The 20,672-nt window shown below is 42.5% G+C and overlaps 1 protein-coding gene across 1 annotated transcript in view; it reads left to right on the forward strand.

The window, feature by feature from the left end:
- The first annotated feature begins 9,344 nt into the window (after positions 1-9,344).
- The window catches only part of LOC139665182 (solute carrier organic anion transporter family member 5A1-like), a 43,027-nt gene continuing 31,699 nt past the window's right edge, over positions 9,345-20,672 (forward strand). Inside the window, exon 1 of the mRNA XM_071544167.1 lies at positions 9,345-10,305. Coding sequence (XP_071400268.1) covers positions 9,345-10,305 — 961 coding nt within the window. The remainder of the gene's footprint in view (positions 10,306-20,672) is intronic.

Raw genomic sequence — 20,672 nt, forward strand, 5'->3', positions numbered from 1 at the left:
ATGAATTTAATCCCTGTTTATTATTGCCTTTTAAATTAATAATTTGAGTATTCTGCTTTTATTTTGTCTGTCAAAGCACGTTGTAAATTCTGTTTTTAAAGGTGCTATATAAATTGAGTTATTATTATTATTATTATTATTATTATTATGTTAGCCAGAAAAACTGCAGTTATTTTTCTTTGGCTCCGCCCACTGAGATTTAACTCAACCAATCAGATTATTTCTGCCTCCAGAGCAGCTCTGCCTCTGACAAATGTTTGTAGAACTAAAAGTCCACTCTGTTGCTAATAATTTTAAAATGACACTTTAAAGTTGTGATGGACGGGTCGGGCATTTAACTGATGCCGTTTCCCAGAGCAACGAACCTGCTCAAAAGACACGTGCCGGGTCTTGTGGGGATTTGAACCTGTGGTCTCTGAAGGACAGGACAGTCTCTGGTCCCTCTGCTAGCACTGAATACAAAACCAAACCTGACTCAAGAAGACATGAAGTTTCGGTCCAAAATGAGACGTCTGACATTTGAGAAAAAGTGACACCTGGTCTTACAAATTGATTAATAGTGCAAAAATTACAATTACAAAAACAATCTGTGGTACTTTCTAAAGGATAGTAGCCGGCTCATGTCCTTTACTGACAAAATGGTACATAGATACGTAGCATTTTGTGAATGGACTCCTCAGATCAGTTATAAGGTGCTCTCTCTGTTCATCAGCGTGCTTTCTCATACAAGCTTTTAAGTGTGAACAAAACTGACTGTATAACAGGCAACATGTATTTTTCAAGCCCTGTTTGCTCTACTTTGGACGATCCAGAAGTCTGTAAGCACATACTGTAAAAATGAGGTATAATGGTGTTTTTTGTTTTTGTTTTTTTTTCCATGAGAAGAATGTGAAAATTGCAAACTGACTGCAAAATGAAACGCTGAAATGAAATTAGGTGAAAATAGCTACAATATATTACTAAGTTTTTTGCCGGTCGTGTCCTGGAGAATTTGAAGGATTTTTTGTTTTCTTTGTAGCACATGAAACTTCTCAATTCACATTTTCCTTTACAATCTGTCATCTTTTCAAACCGTTTTATTCCAGTGGATGTACCAGTAAGCTGTAAAATCCCAAAGATTTTACAGCAAAACCTTTAAGAGAAACTGTAAGCCATGGAACTGTTTTGAATGTCAAACTTTCCGCAAAGGATCACGGCAATCAAGACCAGACGCATAACGCTCATGTACAGTAATTCCTAAAGTTTTAGATGAAAGTCAATAATTTCCTCTTTGATTTTGACCGATACAGTATACATGTATATTGAAGATTTTTCTTAACTTATAGATCGATATTTTATCAACTGGTAAATAATTCATGCAAGTACCTTAAGATGCTAAAGACCTAGCATAATGCCTTAGATCTGTGATTCTCTGTCTGGTGTGTTAACTGTAAGGTTTACAGGTGTATTATATGTGTATAGTAGTCACATACTGCTGAGTGTTTTACCCCGCCTTGGGTGTAGAAATTAGACGACCACGCTTTTAGTATTTTCCCCCAAAGTCCACTACCTGATTTGGTAACACTTTAAAGCCTCATTCCAGTCTGTTAACCTGTGTGGTAACGGTAATACTGTGTAAGTACTTGGTGAAAATAATAATAATAATACATTATCTAAGTATAAAATGTGCAAATGTAGTTGTTTGTAGTTATGTTGTGCTGTTGCACCCTCAAGTACATTATGTGTCATTAAGTACAAACAGTGTCATGGTTTATTTAAAGGGGCATTCAGTAATCTGTGATCTGTGTCGACCTCTAGTGGTGACAAGCAGGAATTACAACAATATCGACAGATCTCCGGCACTTTTTAAACATATAAAGTCAATATTTTTCCAATAAAAAAGGAGTAAGCTAGCTAATTAGAGTAGAGATCCAGCAGAAACGTCTAGTGAAGAGGAAATATATCATCATGCTAAACACTGGAATAATAAAACCACTTTGTCATTTGTTTTTTTGGCTTGAGAACGAGGCTTTTTAGCCTTTTGTAGCTGAAATGCAAGTGTCTGGAAACTCCAGTGGGTGAAAATGTTTTGTTCCAAAAAGCCAGAAAGTGAGTTTTGAAAACCAGAAATCTCCATGACATAGTAAAAATCTTACTTCACGCCCCTTTAAAAAATTTTCCCCACAGCTTAACTGACTGGAATGAGGCCTTGGTAAAGTGTTATCTCTGATTTTCTTTGTGATCAGTTGTCGGTTGTATTATTTGTAAAAAATTTGTTTGATATCCTCAAAAAGAAGAAGAGTGTTTGTTAAGAGTACAATGGTAAATCGGAGCAATATGTAAAAGCATAAGGAGAGTGTGAGTGTCCAAAGCTCAGTGTTTTGCGGTTCAAGAGATTTTTTTTTTTTTTTTTTTTAAATTATGATCCCGGCTGTGATGTTCATATTAAACATCTCAGCGGTCACACAGTCCAGTACACACAGTTTAACCCCAGTGTGAGAGGTTTATTATGCAAAAGTCCAGACGTTCACACACTTATGCAAGCTGTCGACTCTAATGTTGCTTTTGCCAATGCTGCTCGCTAATTTATGATTCATGCCATTGTAAATAAATTATTTTTATTGAGTGGAATTGCCCGCGCCTCTTTATTTCATCTCTTGTTTTGCTGCGTTGCCGCTCTGCAGGACAGACGCTTAATATCTGTGATTTATATGAACGATCATTTACTGCAGAACTGACACTGATTACATTTTCCGCCTGTTTCTTAAACAAATGAACATTGTCCATCCATAAAGTAATGATTAGTCATCAATTTGAGCTGGTAAATCCACTGACAGCCAACAGCTATTCATTACATCTCATTTTGATTGAGTGGATCCTGTGTGTGCAATGCTTTCTGTGTAACAGCAGGGGGCGATGAGGTCACACTCAGGCTTTTATCACTCTTTCCATTATTTTCATTGACAACCAACATTACTATAATATTCCTATAGGGACTTACAGTGTGTCTGTGGTGCTTGATACTGACTTAAAGTGACCTTATGGTGCTTTATGGTATATTTTATCTCTGTAATATTTCTATAGGGAGTTATAGTTTTGTTGTATAGTAGCCTACCCTTCTAAACTGTATTACAGGATTACTGGAGTTCTTTCTGATTAAAGCAAAAGTCTCATAGAAAGATATAATAGTGAAGATATAATACTGTTTATTATCATTTATTATTATTATTTTTATAATTTCTTCCTCTGCATGTTCTATTCTCCAGAGTGTAAAGGAGAAGACAGAGTGATCCAAGAGGAGTGTATATGGTTATGAATATGTCATGAAAAGTGCATTTTGGAGAAAAAAATATTTACTACAGATTATAGTCCTTGAATACGTTCTTTATTTTCACTTATTGCTCAAAAATGTTGCCACAGTAAGAAGCAGCAACAAGGCTTTTATTTTGTGATATTTTGAGCTGAAGTCTTATTTATTTACAGTAGAGATGCAGGTTTCTGTACCGAAGCCCTTCATTATGTCACTTCCTGCCCAGGAGAAACGGACCAATGAGAATACTCGACCAGAGAGTATCAGTTGAAGTGAGAGGTGTCACTCCTACCAATTTCCTGTCCTCATTTAAATCAGACCGCTTCTGTTTTTGGCTGACTTGAAATTAGTAAAAACAAATAACAATAAAAAAAAAAAAAACAGTTTAGTTTAGCATGTATAATACGATGATGTCTGCTGTCAGGAATGACTATTCATGAAGCTTCTTGCATAAATTAGCTGTTTAGATTAAATTTGATTGAGACGTTGCAGCAGCAAATAGTAATAGGATACAGCAAAGAAAAATAGAATATAAATAATAGAACAAATGAAGAGTAGTAAACATAACACAATCAGCAATTAGACCTATCATACTAGAATGTATGACATAGAAATCTATGAATGAAAAGTATGAAAACATGAAATTACAGCATGTATGAGGGGGTGCAAAATAACAGCAGAGCACGAAAAGTATGTACAATAAAAATATGAAATGTATACATTATGAAAGTAAAAGAAACAATATAAAGACATCAACATATACAACATATAACAACATTAGTTATTCGTGTTTCAGTTGTACGCTGAGCAGAAGAAAAGTGACTACGATGTGAACCATCTGAACGTTTAAAGGATCTTTGGCTCAGCCGCTGCAGAGGACGATGCTCCCGGTAAACAACTCTCGCTGTGGGTCATACTGTCAAGCTAGACACCATATGGTACGACATCCGATCAGGACTTTCAAAATTAAAGTCTCGTTTAAAAAAAAACCCCATCAGATTTCAATCAAGGTTCAAGGTTCTTTATTGTCATAAGCACAACAGAACAGCAAGGTGTAGATAATGCTAGCTATGAAATTCTTGAGCCTAGAGCTAGCCACAACAATGTAAACAAAGTTTAACAAATAAAGTATACAAACAATGCAGTAATAACACAGCAGTGCAAAATGGTAAAGTGACCGTCAGCAGCAAGTAATCAAAATATAAAGTGGCAGAGTAAATAACAGTATAAAATAGAATAAATATATGGAATAAAATAAAATATATGTACTATTCAAAATATATAGGGGCGTATGAAATGGAATGAAGATGAGATGTACAGTAAAGTTAATGAACCCCGTGGTAAATCTGGATTTTTGCAGCAGCAGAGAATAGACTGTAGATAAGATTAAGAGAAATGGTGAGCAATGAAGATAATAAAACACTTTTTTTTTTTTTTTTTACAGCAAGTGCAGACTGTTGGGCCTCTGTGGCAATAACTGAAAAACACATCATTCGGTGGTTTAATGTCATATCTACTAATGGATTTACAGATTTAAAGTACTCCCAACGCCATGTCATCTTCTATTTAGTTTGTTTGTGATATGGGACATTCACTATTGAAACCACATATGCCATCAGTCACCAAGCATGCCAATCATATCCCAACCTCATCCCAAACTGGACTCTGCCTTGTGTTTGATCCCTCTGAACCCAGAGAGTGGGCATCAAATTAAAGTTGGATGGTAGCTGTAAAAAATAATCTGCTCACTCCATCTCTGTACATGGGATCTTTGCTATCATGATGTTATCCACTGTCTAATGTCATGTTCTAGCCAGCTCTGTGGCAAAGAAAAAGAATAAAATTAAATAAAAGCTTTGAAAGGAAAACTTTGAAAATGAAGAACTGGTCCCATGTCATGTAATGGGCATGGTCAGCATTCACAGACCTGAAAGACTTGCATCTTGACTTGAACTTGCACCAAAAGACTTAAAAACAGCTCTGTTATCTAGTACACTCTGACCTGCCCCCACTAGCAGCGGTTAATACCCCCCAAACCAAACTTGCCCCCGTCCCAGACGGAAATTCTAGATGTGGTGCTTGTGTAACAGCACCGTTAAATGCTGCCGGGCAAGACTTTTCCCATTAAGGGGATATTTTCCTGCACCACGAGAAGCATTATCTACATTATATCTTGTCCATGTGGTAAATACTATGGAGGCAAAACGAAGTGCGCACTCAAGACGGGCACAGCTGAGCACCGCAGCTCCATAAGGTGCCAAAACTTGGTCTACCCCGTTGCTGCTCGTTTCACTGAGGCTGGTCACCCCATCTCATCCCTCTGATACATGGGGATAGAAAAAGTAGTAATCCCCCCCAGACGGCTTGGTGATTATGAACAAGCACAGATCCTCTACAGACTAACGCCGTGTGTTCAATTCTCTGCACTGAAGCACTGCGACACGGCTAAATTACCTAATTCCATTAAAGTTACTTAAATACCACAAGATGACATCACCTATACCGTTAAAGTCTGTAGGGCAGCGAAGACGAGTTACTGTCTGCAAATCCCTGTTACGGACTGTGAAATGTTACGTTTCAGACTCTGTGGCTTGAGTTCAGTGCTGCTGGTCTGCTGTCTGTACATCTCCCTCTAGAGGCCATCTGACGAAGTGCATCATCTCAGTAAGTGTTACCTGACTGACTGACTGATTGACTGCCTGAATGACTGTATTTAGTTTATCAAACTGTATTTAGTTTATCGCCTGATCGGTCTTACCAAAGACATATTTTGCATACCTTTAAATATGCAAAATATATTTTTGACATATCTCGTGTAAACCAAGATGTTGGACATTTTGATTTCCTCAAGCCTAATCCTAATTTGAGGGAATCAAGTCTGCATTGTGTGACTGTAGAAAAAACTCAAGAGCGTGACTGGCTCCATGAGGGACATTAGTGCTAGACATCAAAAGTCGGGGAGGGGAAATCATATGACCTGTGTCTTTGACATATGAGGGGGCCCTTCAGCTAAGGGTCTGATAAAAAAAAAAAAAAAAATCAACAAAAGTAGAGACAGCAGAGGTAAGAGAATCTATCGATCCAATCCCAACCGATTTTGGGGTGTATTCTAAGAAAGTCGCACTCGCGTTTGGTGATATCTCCTGAATTCAAAAAGCTTTCAAGAACCACAGACATGGCAGCCTTAAACTGAGCCTTAACAGGCCAGATTATGTATTAGAATGAATTTTAAAAAAAAAGAATAAAAAAAAGGCAATTTAGGCCTACGAAAAATATATGAGTACTATCTTATCTTCTAAGATGTGAAACTAATAAATATTTGCCTTTCCTTTAAGGTCTTTTTGTAATTATGTTATGTACCCCTAGCACTCTGTGCATACTGGTGTTTCTGTACGTTTATGTTTTAAAAATTTTTTTGGAAACCAGTGCTAGTAAGCCTCGCTCCCCCGTGACACATTTCATGCTTTTATTCTGAACACAGAACCGTCTATCTTCCGGTATTATTCTATCTAACTCTGTGTGACTCGACGCAGCTCAGTATGCCGTAGTGTTTGTACGGGAGAATTTCTCCTGACTATAACCGACTGTCCTCTCGGGGGCTTTGGGACTTGGACATGAGGATTGGAAGACCGTGCCGTCGCTTAAGAATGTCAGGTTTGTAAAGCGCAGTATCGCCGTTATTGTTTTTTTTTTATTCATTGAGGACCGTTAGCTCCGCCGTACCGCTAGCTGACTGGTTAGACTTGTCAAGACTAGCATCAACACCAGTCAGGACATAATGTAGTACTTCCGGTTGTACCTTTAAAAATGAAACCCGTTCTTTGCTTTTTGCTAGCCCCGCTGCGCTCCGTTCTCTGAAGTCACACCAAACTCTATTCAAAAACAGTCAATTTAACAACATCTTCCTTATCGCCAAAGGTACACACGTCGTAGAACAGAAAGTAATACGTTTTCTGATTCTGTAAAGTCATCTGGTACATTCGGCAAACATAACACAAACATAAATTGCTTTCATTTTAATAAAATGTGAACTTTTCCAAAGGTTCAATCTGTTATCCTTTTATTCTTCAGCCTGTGGTGGGCGGCAGCGAAAAATGTGAACCAAGTATAAAAGTTGTAATATAATTAAATTAAGTGCTGCTTGTTGGATAATGTGTATGCCGAATTCACCAGTACACCGTAACAATTCCTGCAAGGTCTTAAAATATGTTCTAGCAGGTATGTACGTTTACTAACAAGTGAGATAACATTCAATTCGTAGATTTGTAATGGCGGTTGGTGAATTGTCTTTCTATACAGCACGCCTGGTTGACTTGACACCATGTACAGGTGCTGCAATTGTGTAGCCTTTGGGGAAAAAATGTTCCACGGCTATTGCTTTAAAATGTCTCTTTTATCTAGACATGCTTCTAAACTGTCTGTTATGTTTTTTGTGTTCAAGTCATAAAATATGTATTTTGAACCTTAGATTTACCCGTCCACAAGGCACTCTCTCAGCAAGAAATGCCTTATTATAAACCCATATAATCCTATAGTATTTATTTTTGCAGGATTTCACCGCATATTAAATATAGGCCTAAGGATTTCAATGAGCTTTTCTGTTCGGCTTTGCTGTTGTGTTGGCTACACCAAATATCAGAAAAAAAAGCTCTGCTACTTTACTTCAAGCTTCAGTAGGCCTAGATTTTTATTGTGTGGTCAGCTGGAAACAAATACACTGATGAGATTCACACACGCATTTATATTTGAGGGTAAAAAGACTCATGAAAAAGAAAGAATGCCAAGATTAAGAAAAACTAATTTAGTAATAAAGTTACATAACAAAAATGTGCTGCTGGGTGCACAGTGAAAATAGGCTACAGGTACACAAAATTATGTCAAGTAGTTAAAAAAGGATTATCCGCACACATTAGAGCTCCTTTCTTAGTGCATTGCATTAAATAAATTATTAAGAAAGGAGCTGTAATCCAGTGTGCGGATAATCCTTTTCTGAACCACTTTTCATGACTCTTTTAGCAGCTCCTGGCCTAAATAGCCTATAGGTTGGGTTTGCACACCTCTTCTAGCCTATTTATATAAACTAATCTTGACATTCTTTACGCCTTTTTCATAAAGTCTGAACTATCGGCGCCTTAGCCTAATCTTTTCAGCGTGTTTGTCACTAAAACCGAGTATTTGTTTAATTACAAATCAAATGTGAAGCTTTTATTTTGAAGGCGACGCCGACCCCTTTCCGGTGCAAGTGTCGCTAACTCTGTTGGGCTTGACGCGATGTTGTCAACACAGCGAGCAGCCGAGCACTGCGGTGTTTCTCAATGCAACATTATCCAGCAGCTCGCCGCCGTCTGCCTCCGCTCAGCCGCTTCACACTTCACTGTTTTCACCCCGATTATTTTCTCTCTCGTCTCTCTATTTTTACCTTAAATCGCGTCGGATTTACACTTGAATTTTCCTCTAAATGACAAGCTATCTCGCCTGCTGGAAGGACAGCTGGTGCGGTTATAATATCGGGGGATGCCCTTGACTTGGAGAGAGGGAGAGAGAGAGAGAGAGAGAGAGGGGGGGGAGAGAGCATCATCATGTAAGGTATTCAACAAAATGACATTGTGATTGTGTTGTTTTCACTGGCAGGGCGGTCGGCGATGCGGCGCAGACTCTGCAAGTTCATTTTGTCCAGGCTGCGAGCGTCGGAGCAGAAACACCCTGCTGGGAAAAGCGTCTGCAAAGTGGAAATGTTGTTGTGCATCTGCAGGGAGTCCCGGCCGCGGAGCTGAGGAGGCCCGAGTCTGCCTCCACATCAGAGGCTGGCAGGAGGAGATAAACCCGAACCAGAGGCTGTCCTGCCAGAGCTGCAGATAAGCAAATGCTGAAGCCCTGAGCCCGTTTTCTTCTGGCTGTCTTCTTGCTTTTTGGGCCTTTCTTGGTACCAGAGACACTATTTGAGGGAGTAGATGCACCTATTAATAATAACAGCCTCTGAACTGTAAATGTAGGCTTGAAACTGGACTGTTTTACTTTTGCACCCCCGAAAAAAAGCCGGGTTCGACTGGAAAAGATGGCCGACCACGAGGAGACGGAGCTGTCGGAGTCCCTGCGGAAGGAGGACGGCTTCTCCAGCGAGCTCGAGGAACCGGCCGCCAACTTCAAATCCAAAAGTTTGCCCGTTTTGAACGAAGCGGCGCCGCAGGAGGAGACCTTGCTAGGCGGCTCCGTGCAGATGTCCATAACGGCGGAGGAGAGCACCGAGTTCATCCGGCCGCCGGCCAAGACCGAGTCCTTCCAGGCCGAGTCCCCGACCAGAACCGACTACCTGCCCAAGCCGGGGAAGGCGGCGCTGAACCGGCCGAGCTCCTACATGGAGAACACCGAGATCCGCAGGAGCAAGAACCTGGCGAGGAGGAAACCGCCGGGGTTCTTCGCCTCCAGGCTCGCTCGGTTCCGCCTGCCCAGCAGGAAGTACCTCAGCGTCATCCTGCAGGACTCGCGCTGCTTCCTGTTCTGCATGTGCTACCTGACCTTCATCCAGTCGCTCATGGTGTCCGGCTACCTCAGCAGCGTCATCACCACCATCGAGAAGCGCTACAGCCTGAGGAGCTCCGAGTCGGGCCTCCTCGTCAGCTGCTTCGACATCGGGAGCCTCGTGGTGGTCGTCTTCATCAGCTACTTCGGCGGGCGGGGCCAGAGGCCTCGCTGGCTGGCGGTGGGCGGGGTCTTCATCGCCGTGGGCGCCGCCCTCTTCTCCTTACCTCACTTCATCTCCCCGCCCTACCAGATCCAGGAGGTCAACTCGTCCTCGGGCAACGAGGGCCTGTGCATGAACAGCAACGCCAGCGGCAGGGACCGCGTCGACGTCACTTCCTGCCCCAGGGACCAGGAGGGCAACGAGCACAACCTGTACGTGGCGCTCTTCGTCATCGCCCAGATCCTGGTGGGCATGGGATCCACGCCCATCTACACGCTGGGACCCACCTACCTGGACGACAACGTCAAGAAGGAGAACGCCTCCTTGTATCTAGGTAAGAGCGTTCGTTTTGTTGGGAACGTGCGATGAAACGCTCGGCCGGTCGCCGTCGTGACTCGAAAGTCTGCAGGTTTTCATTCCAACCAATCGCTGCTGATTTCACTGTGAGTTCCTCCTCTCTCTGGCTGAAGGTGAACCAAACGGTGAAATCAGCTGCTGTAGTTGGTGATTGGCTGGAATGAAAACTCTGCGGACATTTGGGTCACGATGGCACATGATTGAGAACCATTGACCCTGTTGCACGAATGTTATGTTTAGTGTTGTCGGAGTTGGGGTGCGTTCACAGCCAGCATGTTCAGAGCGGTTTCTTTAAACTCTGCAGTGTTTCCTCCCTCGGTTCGGTTTGTTTGTCCAGGTGAGAACGATACCATTTGAACTCTGGTGGCACCAAATAACGGCACAGAGAGTCTCAGTCCTCTAACAAGAGAACTGCGGTGCGGTTCGTTAGGAGTGAGAACGCAATCCAGGCAACAATAGGAAATGACCCCAAAACGCAAGGGATTATGGGTAGACGGAGATGGACGTTGACATCTGATAGACAGCAGTTCCTCATGCTTGGAAAGCCTAGCAGGACAAAATGAAGTCTGGACTGATGCTCATAATCAGCTAATTCTTCATGTGTTCTTAACTGGTATGAACACCACAGAAGAAGAGCACAGTCGGTACAGTTACTGCCGCCAAAATCTGTTACCTGGCAAGATGACAGGTCACCAAAACTCTGTCCAATAAAGGAGCCGCTTGTAAGTCATGTGACTTTTGCTCACAAGCTCCGGTTTGCTTGGGCAGTTTGAAACTAAACTAACCAAATACAGAGTTGCAACAACTCTTAACTTTTCCATTTCGGTTTCGCCCCAAAGAAAATGAACTGTAGGTGTGATTGCAGTCTTAGAATCAGTTTAATCGCTGAGTACAATGAACATACAGGTATTTGTCGTGTTATATTGGTGTAGAGACCCTTGGACAACAGCCAATACTCACACATGTGATATAAAGGCAACAAGAGCTGACATACAATGCAGAAGGACAGTGCAGAAAATACTAAAAATATTAGACGATACATCCAAAAAAATATATACAATTTAAAATCTTCTAGACTTAAAATGAAGAGTTGAAGACATTTACACTACCAGTCAAAGGTCTGGACCCACCTGACTGAATGTTCTATGTTTTTCATTCTCTTAAAGCCATTTTGATCTAAAGGCTTCTGCTTAAATGCTTGAAATTTGTCTCTTAGACCAGTGATTCTCAACCTTTTTCATATCAAGGACCCCTAATTTAGTCCACATTGGAGCCACGGACCCCCATTTGATGAGTTTTTGTCTTTTGGACAATATTTTTATTGTTAGATATGATTTTGTCCAGAATCCCATCACTGTCTGTATTGTAGGCAGAGACATAACAGTGAAACTATGATCAAAACAGTCATTCTTCTACATTCTCTAATTGTGTTAACTTCTTGTAAATGAGATAATGCTGAAGTTTAACAATTCATCAATTTGCTGGGGACCCCCTGGAACCCCCTCAAGGACCCTTGGTGGTCCCCGGACCGCACGTTGAGAACCACTGTCTTCGACAAATATAAATAGTGAAGCTGATCCTATGTATGAATTTCTTTCCAAAGCCTTTGCCTTTCCATCAAGGCAAAGGGCGGCTACTTTAAAGAACCTAAAATATAAGATAGCTTTGATTTGACAATTTTTTGGTCGCTGCATAATTCCATTTGTGTTATTTCATAGTTCTGATGTCTTTACTGTTATTCTAAAATGTGGAAAATGGTAAAAATAAAGAAAAATGTATGTGTCCAAACTTTCGACTGGTAGTGCTGCAGTGTGGTTGCAGTAGAAGATGGAAGTGCATTAGTCACCGAACACCTGCAGTCACTGACCAGGCTCTGCTGCCTTGCTCAGAGGCACAGCGTCTCCCCAGTCCCACACCCACCACCTCCGCTGGCCTCGTTTTGTTCATTCAAATACACTTTACTCCAGAACGTTCTGCGGCCAAACTGACTGTCTGACCTTCGGCTCCGGTCGGACCCCTCCCCTTCCCATTCACATGCCGTCCCAGAAGTTCTCGCCCCAGTAGCCTCAAACAAGGTAAAGCCTAATTAAACGAGAGGGAGCTGGGTTACGAAACAGAAGAGGGAAAAAGGGGGGGGGGGGGGGGGGGGGGGGAGGGGAGGTCTTCTGTGCATTCCTGCCGTTGGAACCAAAAAAAAAAAAGTCCCTCAAAGACTCGACTTTGGTCTGAACCCGATTTTGAATAGAGCCAATGGGACAGACGACAGAGGGGCTTTGATTGGTGGAGCAGCCAGTCGGTGCTGCAGGGTTAAAAGTATGAAAAAAAACATTAATGACTAAGAAGAAAAAGTCTGGAAAATAACCACTTAGCCGCAATTTTGAAAGAATGTGTTTAATATGATATGAGCTTTCTAGCCTCAAGTCCAAGGTGTGAAAGAATGAGTGATAAATTAGCAAATTCAAAAAAAAATTAGAAAAACGAGTGTGCGAATTTTGAATGAAAAGTGTGTGAACCTGAATGGAAAAATTACCCCCAGCCAACAGCCAAATACTGTTGAATGTTTGGCTGTGGATCAGTGGAGCAGCCAGGTAGTATGAAAAATGATTTTGACAGCTGCCAGTTTATTAAAAGTATAGGAAATCTTAAAAAAAAAAATCATGAGGAAGTTTGGTTAAAGTCTAGAAATTCACCACTTGGATGCAGTGTGCATGCTTCAGAAAGAATATGTACAGTATTGCGATATTATTTACCTAAAGACCAAGGTGTAAAAATATAGGCAATACATTTGCAATGTCTGAAAAATGTGGGGATTTGGAGTGGAAAAGTCTATGAACCAGAATGGGGGAAAAGATTATCCTCAGCCAAAAGCCAAATGCTGTTGAATGTTTGTCTGTGGATCAGTGGAGCAGCCAGTCGGTGGTACTGGGTCACCTGCAGGAGCCTGGGAAGTATGAAAAATTATTCTGACAACCTCCCGGTCATCGACGATATAGAAAAACGTAAACGATCACAAGGAAGTTTTTGAAAATGAGGAAATTAACCACTTGGCTGAAAATGTGCTTGCCTCTGAAATAGTGTGGTTATATAATCTTGCCACATGGCAGATTTTAAGACCAAGGTGTAAAAGAAATGAGCATTAGATTTGCAGTGTCTGAATTGTAATTTACCTCCAGCCAACGGCAAAATACTGCTGCATCTTTGGCTGCTGCTGCTAACTTTACTTGCCCTACCAGCCACTTTGGCAAGTAACCAGCCAAGAGTTTGGCAGTCACATCGTCTTTGAAAAAAAATACCTTTGGCTGGTAAGACACACTTAAAGCGCCCGCTGAAGTTTGCTGTCCAACTGCCAGCGTAACCGGCGAATGAAAAGGTTTGTGTTTTGTCCTGACAGTTTACGGTCAGCGGTGGTGGGATGGAGCGGAGCGGGGCGGGGCGGTTGGGGGGGTTGGGGAGGGGGGGGGAGCGGGTACGGTTTGACTGGAGAAACACATTAAAGCGGACGGTTGGCTTAATGGCAGCTGACAGCTTCTCCAGTCTCTTTAATGGGGACACAGTCGGTTACGCCCGGGACTTGGCTTGAGGAGGAACTGCAGCAGTTTCCCCTGGAGTCTATGCACCAACGCTGGGCCAACACAGCTAGAACACTAACACCGCTTATCAAGGAAATGTGAAAATAAAAACTCAACCCAGAATCCTCCAAAACACAAGCCAGGAAACGTCCAACTTGTGTGTGCCATGTAGGTTTGTCTCCCGTATCGTTTAACCTGGTAGCCGGCCGTCATTTGGAGGTGAAGAAACTGGTTAAAAAAAGTAAAAAAAGTGAAAGTGGCTGGTGGGTTTCAGGATTTATCAGCCCAGTTGACAAAAACAGTAAAGTTTCCGGTTGTGATAGTCAGTGTTAAGAATGAGCTTTAAGACCTTCACCATGATAAAGCATTGAAAAAGTGCCAGTTTATGTTGTTATATCCAAAACTGGTGTCAAGATATAGACGGGCATGGAACCACAATCAAAATTACCTTCATGCACAGGATTTGTATAATTGCATTTTGTCTATGGAGCAGCCTGTACAAGAGGAAGCATTGAAACTGCACCATGGTGCTTTGAAACAACTTTTTACGATTATTTTATTTGCTTAAAATGCCTCTTAGGTGTTTTAAAATGGCCCACAAAAGGAGTTGTGGAGCATATATTGGCAGGTTTGACACTCCTTGTCTTTTGCCTGAGTTGGGATGTCTGTATGTCTGTCATTGTCCATGGGATGGCCTTGCCAGAAACGGCTGACTGTACACTGATAGGCCTCTTATGCTGCTTAGCCTACTTATGTTACTGGGAGGATGTGAGATGAGCGGAGGCTTCAGTGAATCTGCAGCCAAACCGTAGATTCAGCAGGACTGGCAGGTAGACGGACCACCGCTGTGGGAACTTCCCAGTCACTCGGGTTGTAAAACACAGATTGATCAAGGTCGTACAAAGCGGGGGGGGGAATTTCCTGGCGCGGGCCTACGTTAAAAAAAACGCGAACCGAAATCAATTGGTACCATTTGTCTCGTAATCCCTCGTCAGATCAAAGGCGTCGCCCGGTTTTCCTAGGCTGCTGATGGAGATTAAAGAGCGGCTGAGGCACGTTGAGCTTTAAATTCCAGCGAATCTTAAGTCAGATGGCGGTGCGTAGCGGGAGCGCGGCCGGGCCAGCGCCGCACAATGCAACATATTCTGTGTGTGGCTCTAAGAACAAGGGGGTCGACATCACACCGGGACAAAGACGCGCTTTATTCCTGGCAATTTGTTATTTAAAGAGGATCCACTTGACAACCAGGCCAAATTCAGAGACAAGAGGGCTGAAAGCACTTGTGGGGGTTTTTACATTCTAGATGCTCCGAGCTGCACCATTACTGGGCCTGCTGTCCCACTTCAACATCACATCTCTGCTTTAGCTCTCATGCAGGCCAGGATCGTTTTGGCAATGCATACCCAGATTTAGACCAAGCAGTAAATACATTATTACATTTTTAAACAATGCACAAACAGCTGTAGATATCAAAAATATGCACCAGAGAAGTACAAGATGATGCTTTATTTGTGTCAGTTTTTGTCAGTTACCCCAGAAGACGCACTCTAAGATGTAGATGTCAATACAACTTTCACTTTAAAGTGCTGTTGTGTCTCTTCCTCCATGATAAAACCCCCAAAATCCGTGATTCTGTGATCTGTTGCTCTGGTAGAGGAGACTTTTGGGGTTTTTTTCTCTCTCCATTCACTGCCATTCTATGGAGGAACAGTCTGAAACAATATATAAAAGAACTAGTCATTCTGCTGAATTTTTCTTTGTGTTTATTAAACCTTTCAGTTTGAACAAGTGTAACACCGAAATCCGGTTCAACAGTTCAAGTTCAAAGTTCAACATCACTTAAAAACCCAATGTAGCCTCATTTTGGCCTAGACGTTTAGAACCACTTAGACGCCTTTTTTAATGGGCTAATCAGCGTAAAATTGCTCAGTGGGACGGCTGTGGTTCAGTATCGGTGTCCTTGAGTTTTCCACTGGCATACAGAGTAGCTGTGTGGGACGTCACCTGCATAATGAAGACATGAAGACATCCTCATGATACTGACTGCTCTACTTGAATCATTTCTGTTTTTACTACTTTAAGTTGTGAAGTAACTGCTGTTAAGTTTTAAACTAACTTAGGTTTTTAGATTAACTACTCCTAATACATTTTGCACACTGCGCTTTTGCACTCAGTTTATTGTTGTTTAGTTTGTTATGCATCAAACTCTGGAAGCTGCGACCACAAGTCCGTTGTACTTGAAATCATGAAAGTGGGTCAGCGCCAAATATGTTTCGGTTGCTTTACCAGGACGCCTCCAGCTTACCGAAACCAAACTGAACTGTGTTTCAAAACAAGATGGAGAGCCATTTTGTTCTGCAGCCCGACACACTTACGCTGTGGAATAAACATTCTGGTTCATGTTGGCTCTTGCCTGTGTTAGCCTAAATATGAGATCATGCCCACAGGCGTAACAGACATGCATTAGAATAATTCAGTACAATATTGCTTTGTAACCCCGATAAGAGCCGCTCTGTTTGGTTCCCATGCGAGGCAGTGGGCCACACTGCAGCCACTTGAAAGTTTAATTTGCCAGCTTAGACACGCATATGGTCTTAGTGGCTTTAACAGTGCTGCGGCCTTGTGTCCAGCATGCCGCATCATGTCACAGCTCTCTGCATGTGACCGAGTCCACAGCAGCTCTCTGAGGATTCATTCACACCGCAGGCCTTCATGCTCATGTCTGGATTTGCTGCTCGTATGTTATTTTGGATGGCTGTTAACATCTGTTCTCGGGCATTAGCTGCATCATATTCCGTACAACGTGAAGTGACAGAGATGCTGAAAAGACACGAGAAACTATGACAAAAAACGACAAGAAACTGTGCTTCTCCCCCTCTGTATGCAGGCTTGTCCTCTAGTTAACGTGAAGGGACTCCGATATTCAATATTCACATCACTCTACATTGTTTTGAATACATTTCGGTTACAGTCTGTGCTGTCAAGTTTTGACTGAATTGAAGCGTCTCCCCAAATACCAATCAGGTCAGATAATTGGCTTTTTCCATTTTTATTCTCCATTATGTTTTTGGGCTGCCATACGTCCGTCCGTCTGTCCGTCCCATTCTCGTGAACGCGATATCTCAGGAACGCCTTGAGGGAATTTCTTCAAATTTGGCACAAGCGTCCACTTGGACTCAAGGATGAACTGATTAGAATTTGGTGGTCAAAGGTCAAAGGTCAAGGTCACTGTGACCTCCCAAAAGAAGTTTTTGGCCATAACTCAAGAATTCATATGCTAATTGTGACAAAATTTCACACAAATGTCTAATAGGATAAAATGATGAAGTGATGACATTTTATATCCAAAAGTTCAAAGGTCAACTTCACTGTGACATCATAATGTTTTGCTTACCACTGTAGCTGAGAAAACGATCTTGGGTCATTCTACAAAAACGGTGGAAGTGCTGTCACTTACTTTTGCAGACACCAAAATCCTTTAAGTTGACCTAATAATCACATTAATTATATATGTTCAATAAATAAAGACTGTCCTTGCAATGATAAAACAAAGTTTATTGGCGGAGGCATACAACCGCGAGGCGGTTATTTCTAGTTGTATATTGATATCTTCCGTGCTACCACTGCTCAGCCAAGCTGCCATGGTGCCACAATTATGACAGTCATGTCAAGTGAATGATGTATGATTTCCTTATTGTCATGGCAATAAGCCATATGCCGATATGAAAATGTCATAGTACGATTATTTTGGCCAGAATTATCTTGATATATGATTAAAAACAGTGCTGTAATATGCTTCAGTTACTTAAAAACGAATTCATCATATCAATCACAAGACATTTGTCTTTTTTAAAGACGGTTTAATATAAGACTGTAGAACATAATATTTATGTAAACTATTGACCTTTTGCGTGTTATTATTCAGTCATTGTAATTGCGGTGGTCATGGTAATACAAATTAGGGCTGGTATCATAACTTTTCATAACATCATAACGTTTTTAACTTTGATGTATACTGTAGTCATACCGGTTATTGTCCCATCCCTACATAGCAACGCTGACAAATTCAAGTACAAGCAGATCTCATGCCTCGGGATCCGATACCCACATGATCCAGATCAGAGTTGGAGCCTGAGTGGAGGAACTGGATACACAACTTAGTGGGTTTTCGTCTCACCAAAAATGAAGCATCGCGTTAGTTCAGGCAGGGCACGGACGTCACGCGTTGCTAGTCATCTACCAGCTGATCACCACACACACCAATCATACTCCATTCTCATAACAAGGCGGTCTATTTAAATGGCCTCCTCCTACACTGATTCCTGCTTCACAACTGCTGCACACTCTGCTGCTTGGTAAAGCTTTATGCTACTGCTGCTGTTACTGGTCATGCTGCTGCTCCTACCTGCTACAAGTTGCCGCTGGTCGCGCTGATTTCTCGGGCTCAAGATGTCTCATTTTCGTCAGATGAAGAATCTCAGGAGGCAGCACCATCGGCCTCCAAACCCGCTGTCGGAGCTTCCATCTCGCAAAATACAGTCTTGTAATACCGCTTCAAGAAGGCATTGTCAAGGAAAGAATGGCGTTTGCGCGACTCATCCTGCCGCGACACTGCCGCGACTCTCACAAAGGAGCGAGAGTCCGAACTCTGATTACTTCGAGCCGACGGCCGGTCATTATATCCAGCTCTCACTCGGTCGTGAATGTCCGCTTCAAGCCTGGAAACCGGTCTTTTCCTGCCAGCGTCAGCGGCCATTAGACCCCACCGCGGACCAGGGCATTCCCATGGGATTTCATCGCAAACAATGACGTCATGGCGCCGATAAGGATGCTGGGAGTTGTAGTTCCCATTGCTCCACTTCACCTAAGCTGAGTATTTGCATTGAATATTTGCTCTTATTATGGTGCAAGCATGCATCATTATGGCTGGCTGGGCGAGCTCCATTTTCGATTCAGTGTTGCTGTGTATTTAAGCATAATGCTGACATGCTGCTGCTTAGCTGGGATTGTAAGCTTGTACTACAATTGCTTGTTGCTTTACATGGGTCTGCAATAGTTAAATGCAGCTCATTTTAGTGAGAAGCAATTTCTTGTTTTGGGGGATTTTTTGCGCTCCTTAAAGAATCTCTCCCTTATATTCGACTGGACTCTTGATATTGTCTCAGCTCAAAGCCATGAGTGCATATAGCCTAATTGATACTATTGCTGTCGTCAATAAATTGCATATGACATAAGAGATGCTGCATAAGGTGGTTGACTGGGTTTCACTGCTTTGATTTAGGTAGTATGACCTCACACGGGATGCATGCTTGCATCCCTCCCAAGAAGCAGTAGGTGATAGCTGAGGTCTGCAGCAGGCTTGCTGCTCACATAGATATTTCACATAACTGTAGGATGGCCTCTTTCAGGATGCATGCTTGCATCCTTATTCTTCAGATAATGAATTTCTGAGGTCTGCAGCAGGCTTGCTGCTACACATAGATATTACACATAACAGTAGAATGACCTATCAGGATGCATGCTTGCATCCTTTCATGTAGGCTCGTCTGGTGCCACTGCTTGAGGTCTGCAACAAGCTTGTTGCTACACATTGATCTTTCATTATTGATCAGCTGGTAACTTACTAAGAATCGGCTGCACCAGTTATGTTTGCCATATGGTTCTGTTTGGGGGATTTGCATGGCGCCCCTGCTATACCTTCAGCATGCTTGCCGGGTAAGCAGGGAGCTGCTCGAGCAGGGCCATATCCGCCAAATATAACTGTATTACCATTAGTTGCAATTAATGGTTTCATCTGTGACTAAAGTGTTCCTGACTGAAATGAAGCATCGCGTTAGTTCAGGCAGGGCACGGACGTCACGCGTTGCTAGTCATCTACCAGCTGATCACCACACACACCAATCATACTCCATTCTCATAACAAGGCGGTCTATTTAAATGGCCTCCTCCTACACTGATTCCTGCTTCACAACTGCTGCACACTCTGCTGCTTGGTAAAGCTTTACCTCCACCTCCCCAGCCTCCACCTGTTATAGTCTATGCAATCGAGCCACGGTGGCTCTTAAATGTCAACACTACTGAGTATTGCTGCTCTGGCTCTGCTCTGTCCACTCCCATGGGGGGATTTGCATGGCGCCCCTGCTATACCTTCAGCATGCTTGCCGGGTAAGCAGGGAGCTGCTCGAGCAGGGCCATATCCGCCAAATATAACTGTATTACCATTAGTTGCAATTAATGGTTTCATCTGTGACTAAAGTGTTCCTGACTGAACAATACACCATTTGGTGGATGCTTTTATCCAAAGCACCTGACAGTACCATGAGGGTCATATTTTCCTGTTAGTGACCCCAGTAGGGATTGTAAGTGCCGAGCTCAACCCATTGAGTTTCACAGGACATTTTTCACATCATCCTATCTACTCACATTAGCCATCAAAACTGAACAAATTGATGTTAAAAGAGAATATCACTCAGTGTAAGAACATCCACACTCTTCCTATTGCCTGCCACAGCTCAGTTCATATCTGTGAATACATACAGTTCCTCCCTGAACCAGGAAACATGATAACCAAGCCTCTTATATGGGATGTGTTGCTGCTGTGCAGCCTGGGATGGGAGATCGGCTCAGGAAGTCTCCACTTGTGCATCAGGAGAGGAAATTGTTTCATTACGAGCCTCTGTGTGGGCAGCGTCCTCTTACTCAACACTATGTGGGTTCCTTGTCTTCTCCTTATAGGATGCATGTTGTTCGGTTCAAACGCAGCTCTAGCTGGCTG

This window comes from Centroberyx affinis, unplaced genomic scaffold, assembly GCF_046629955.1.
Source record: "Centroberyx affinis isolate AG114_WGS23_722 - 3 ecotype Tasmania unplaced genomic scaffold, CSIRO-AGI_Caff_v1 ptg004480l_1, whole genome shotgun sequence".
NCBI classification, from domain to species: domain Eukaryota; kingdom Metazoa; phylum Chordata; class Actinopteri; order Beryciformes; family Berycidae; genus Centroberyx; species Centroberyx affinis.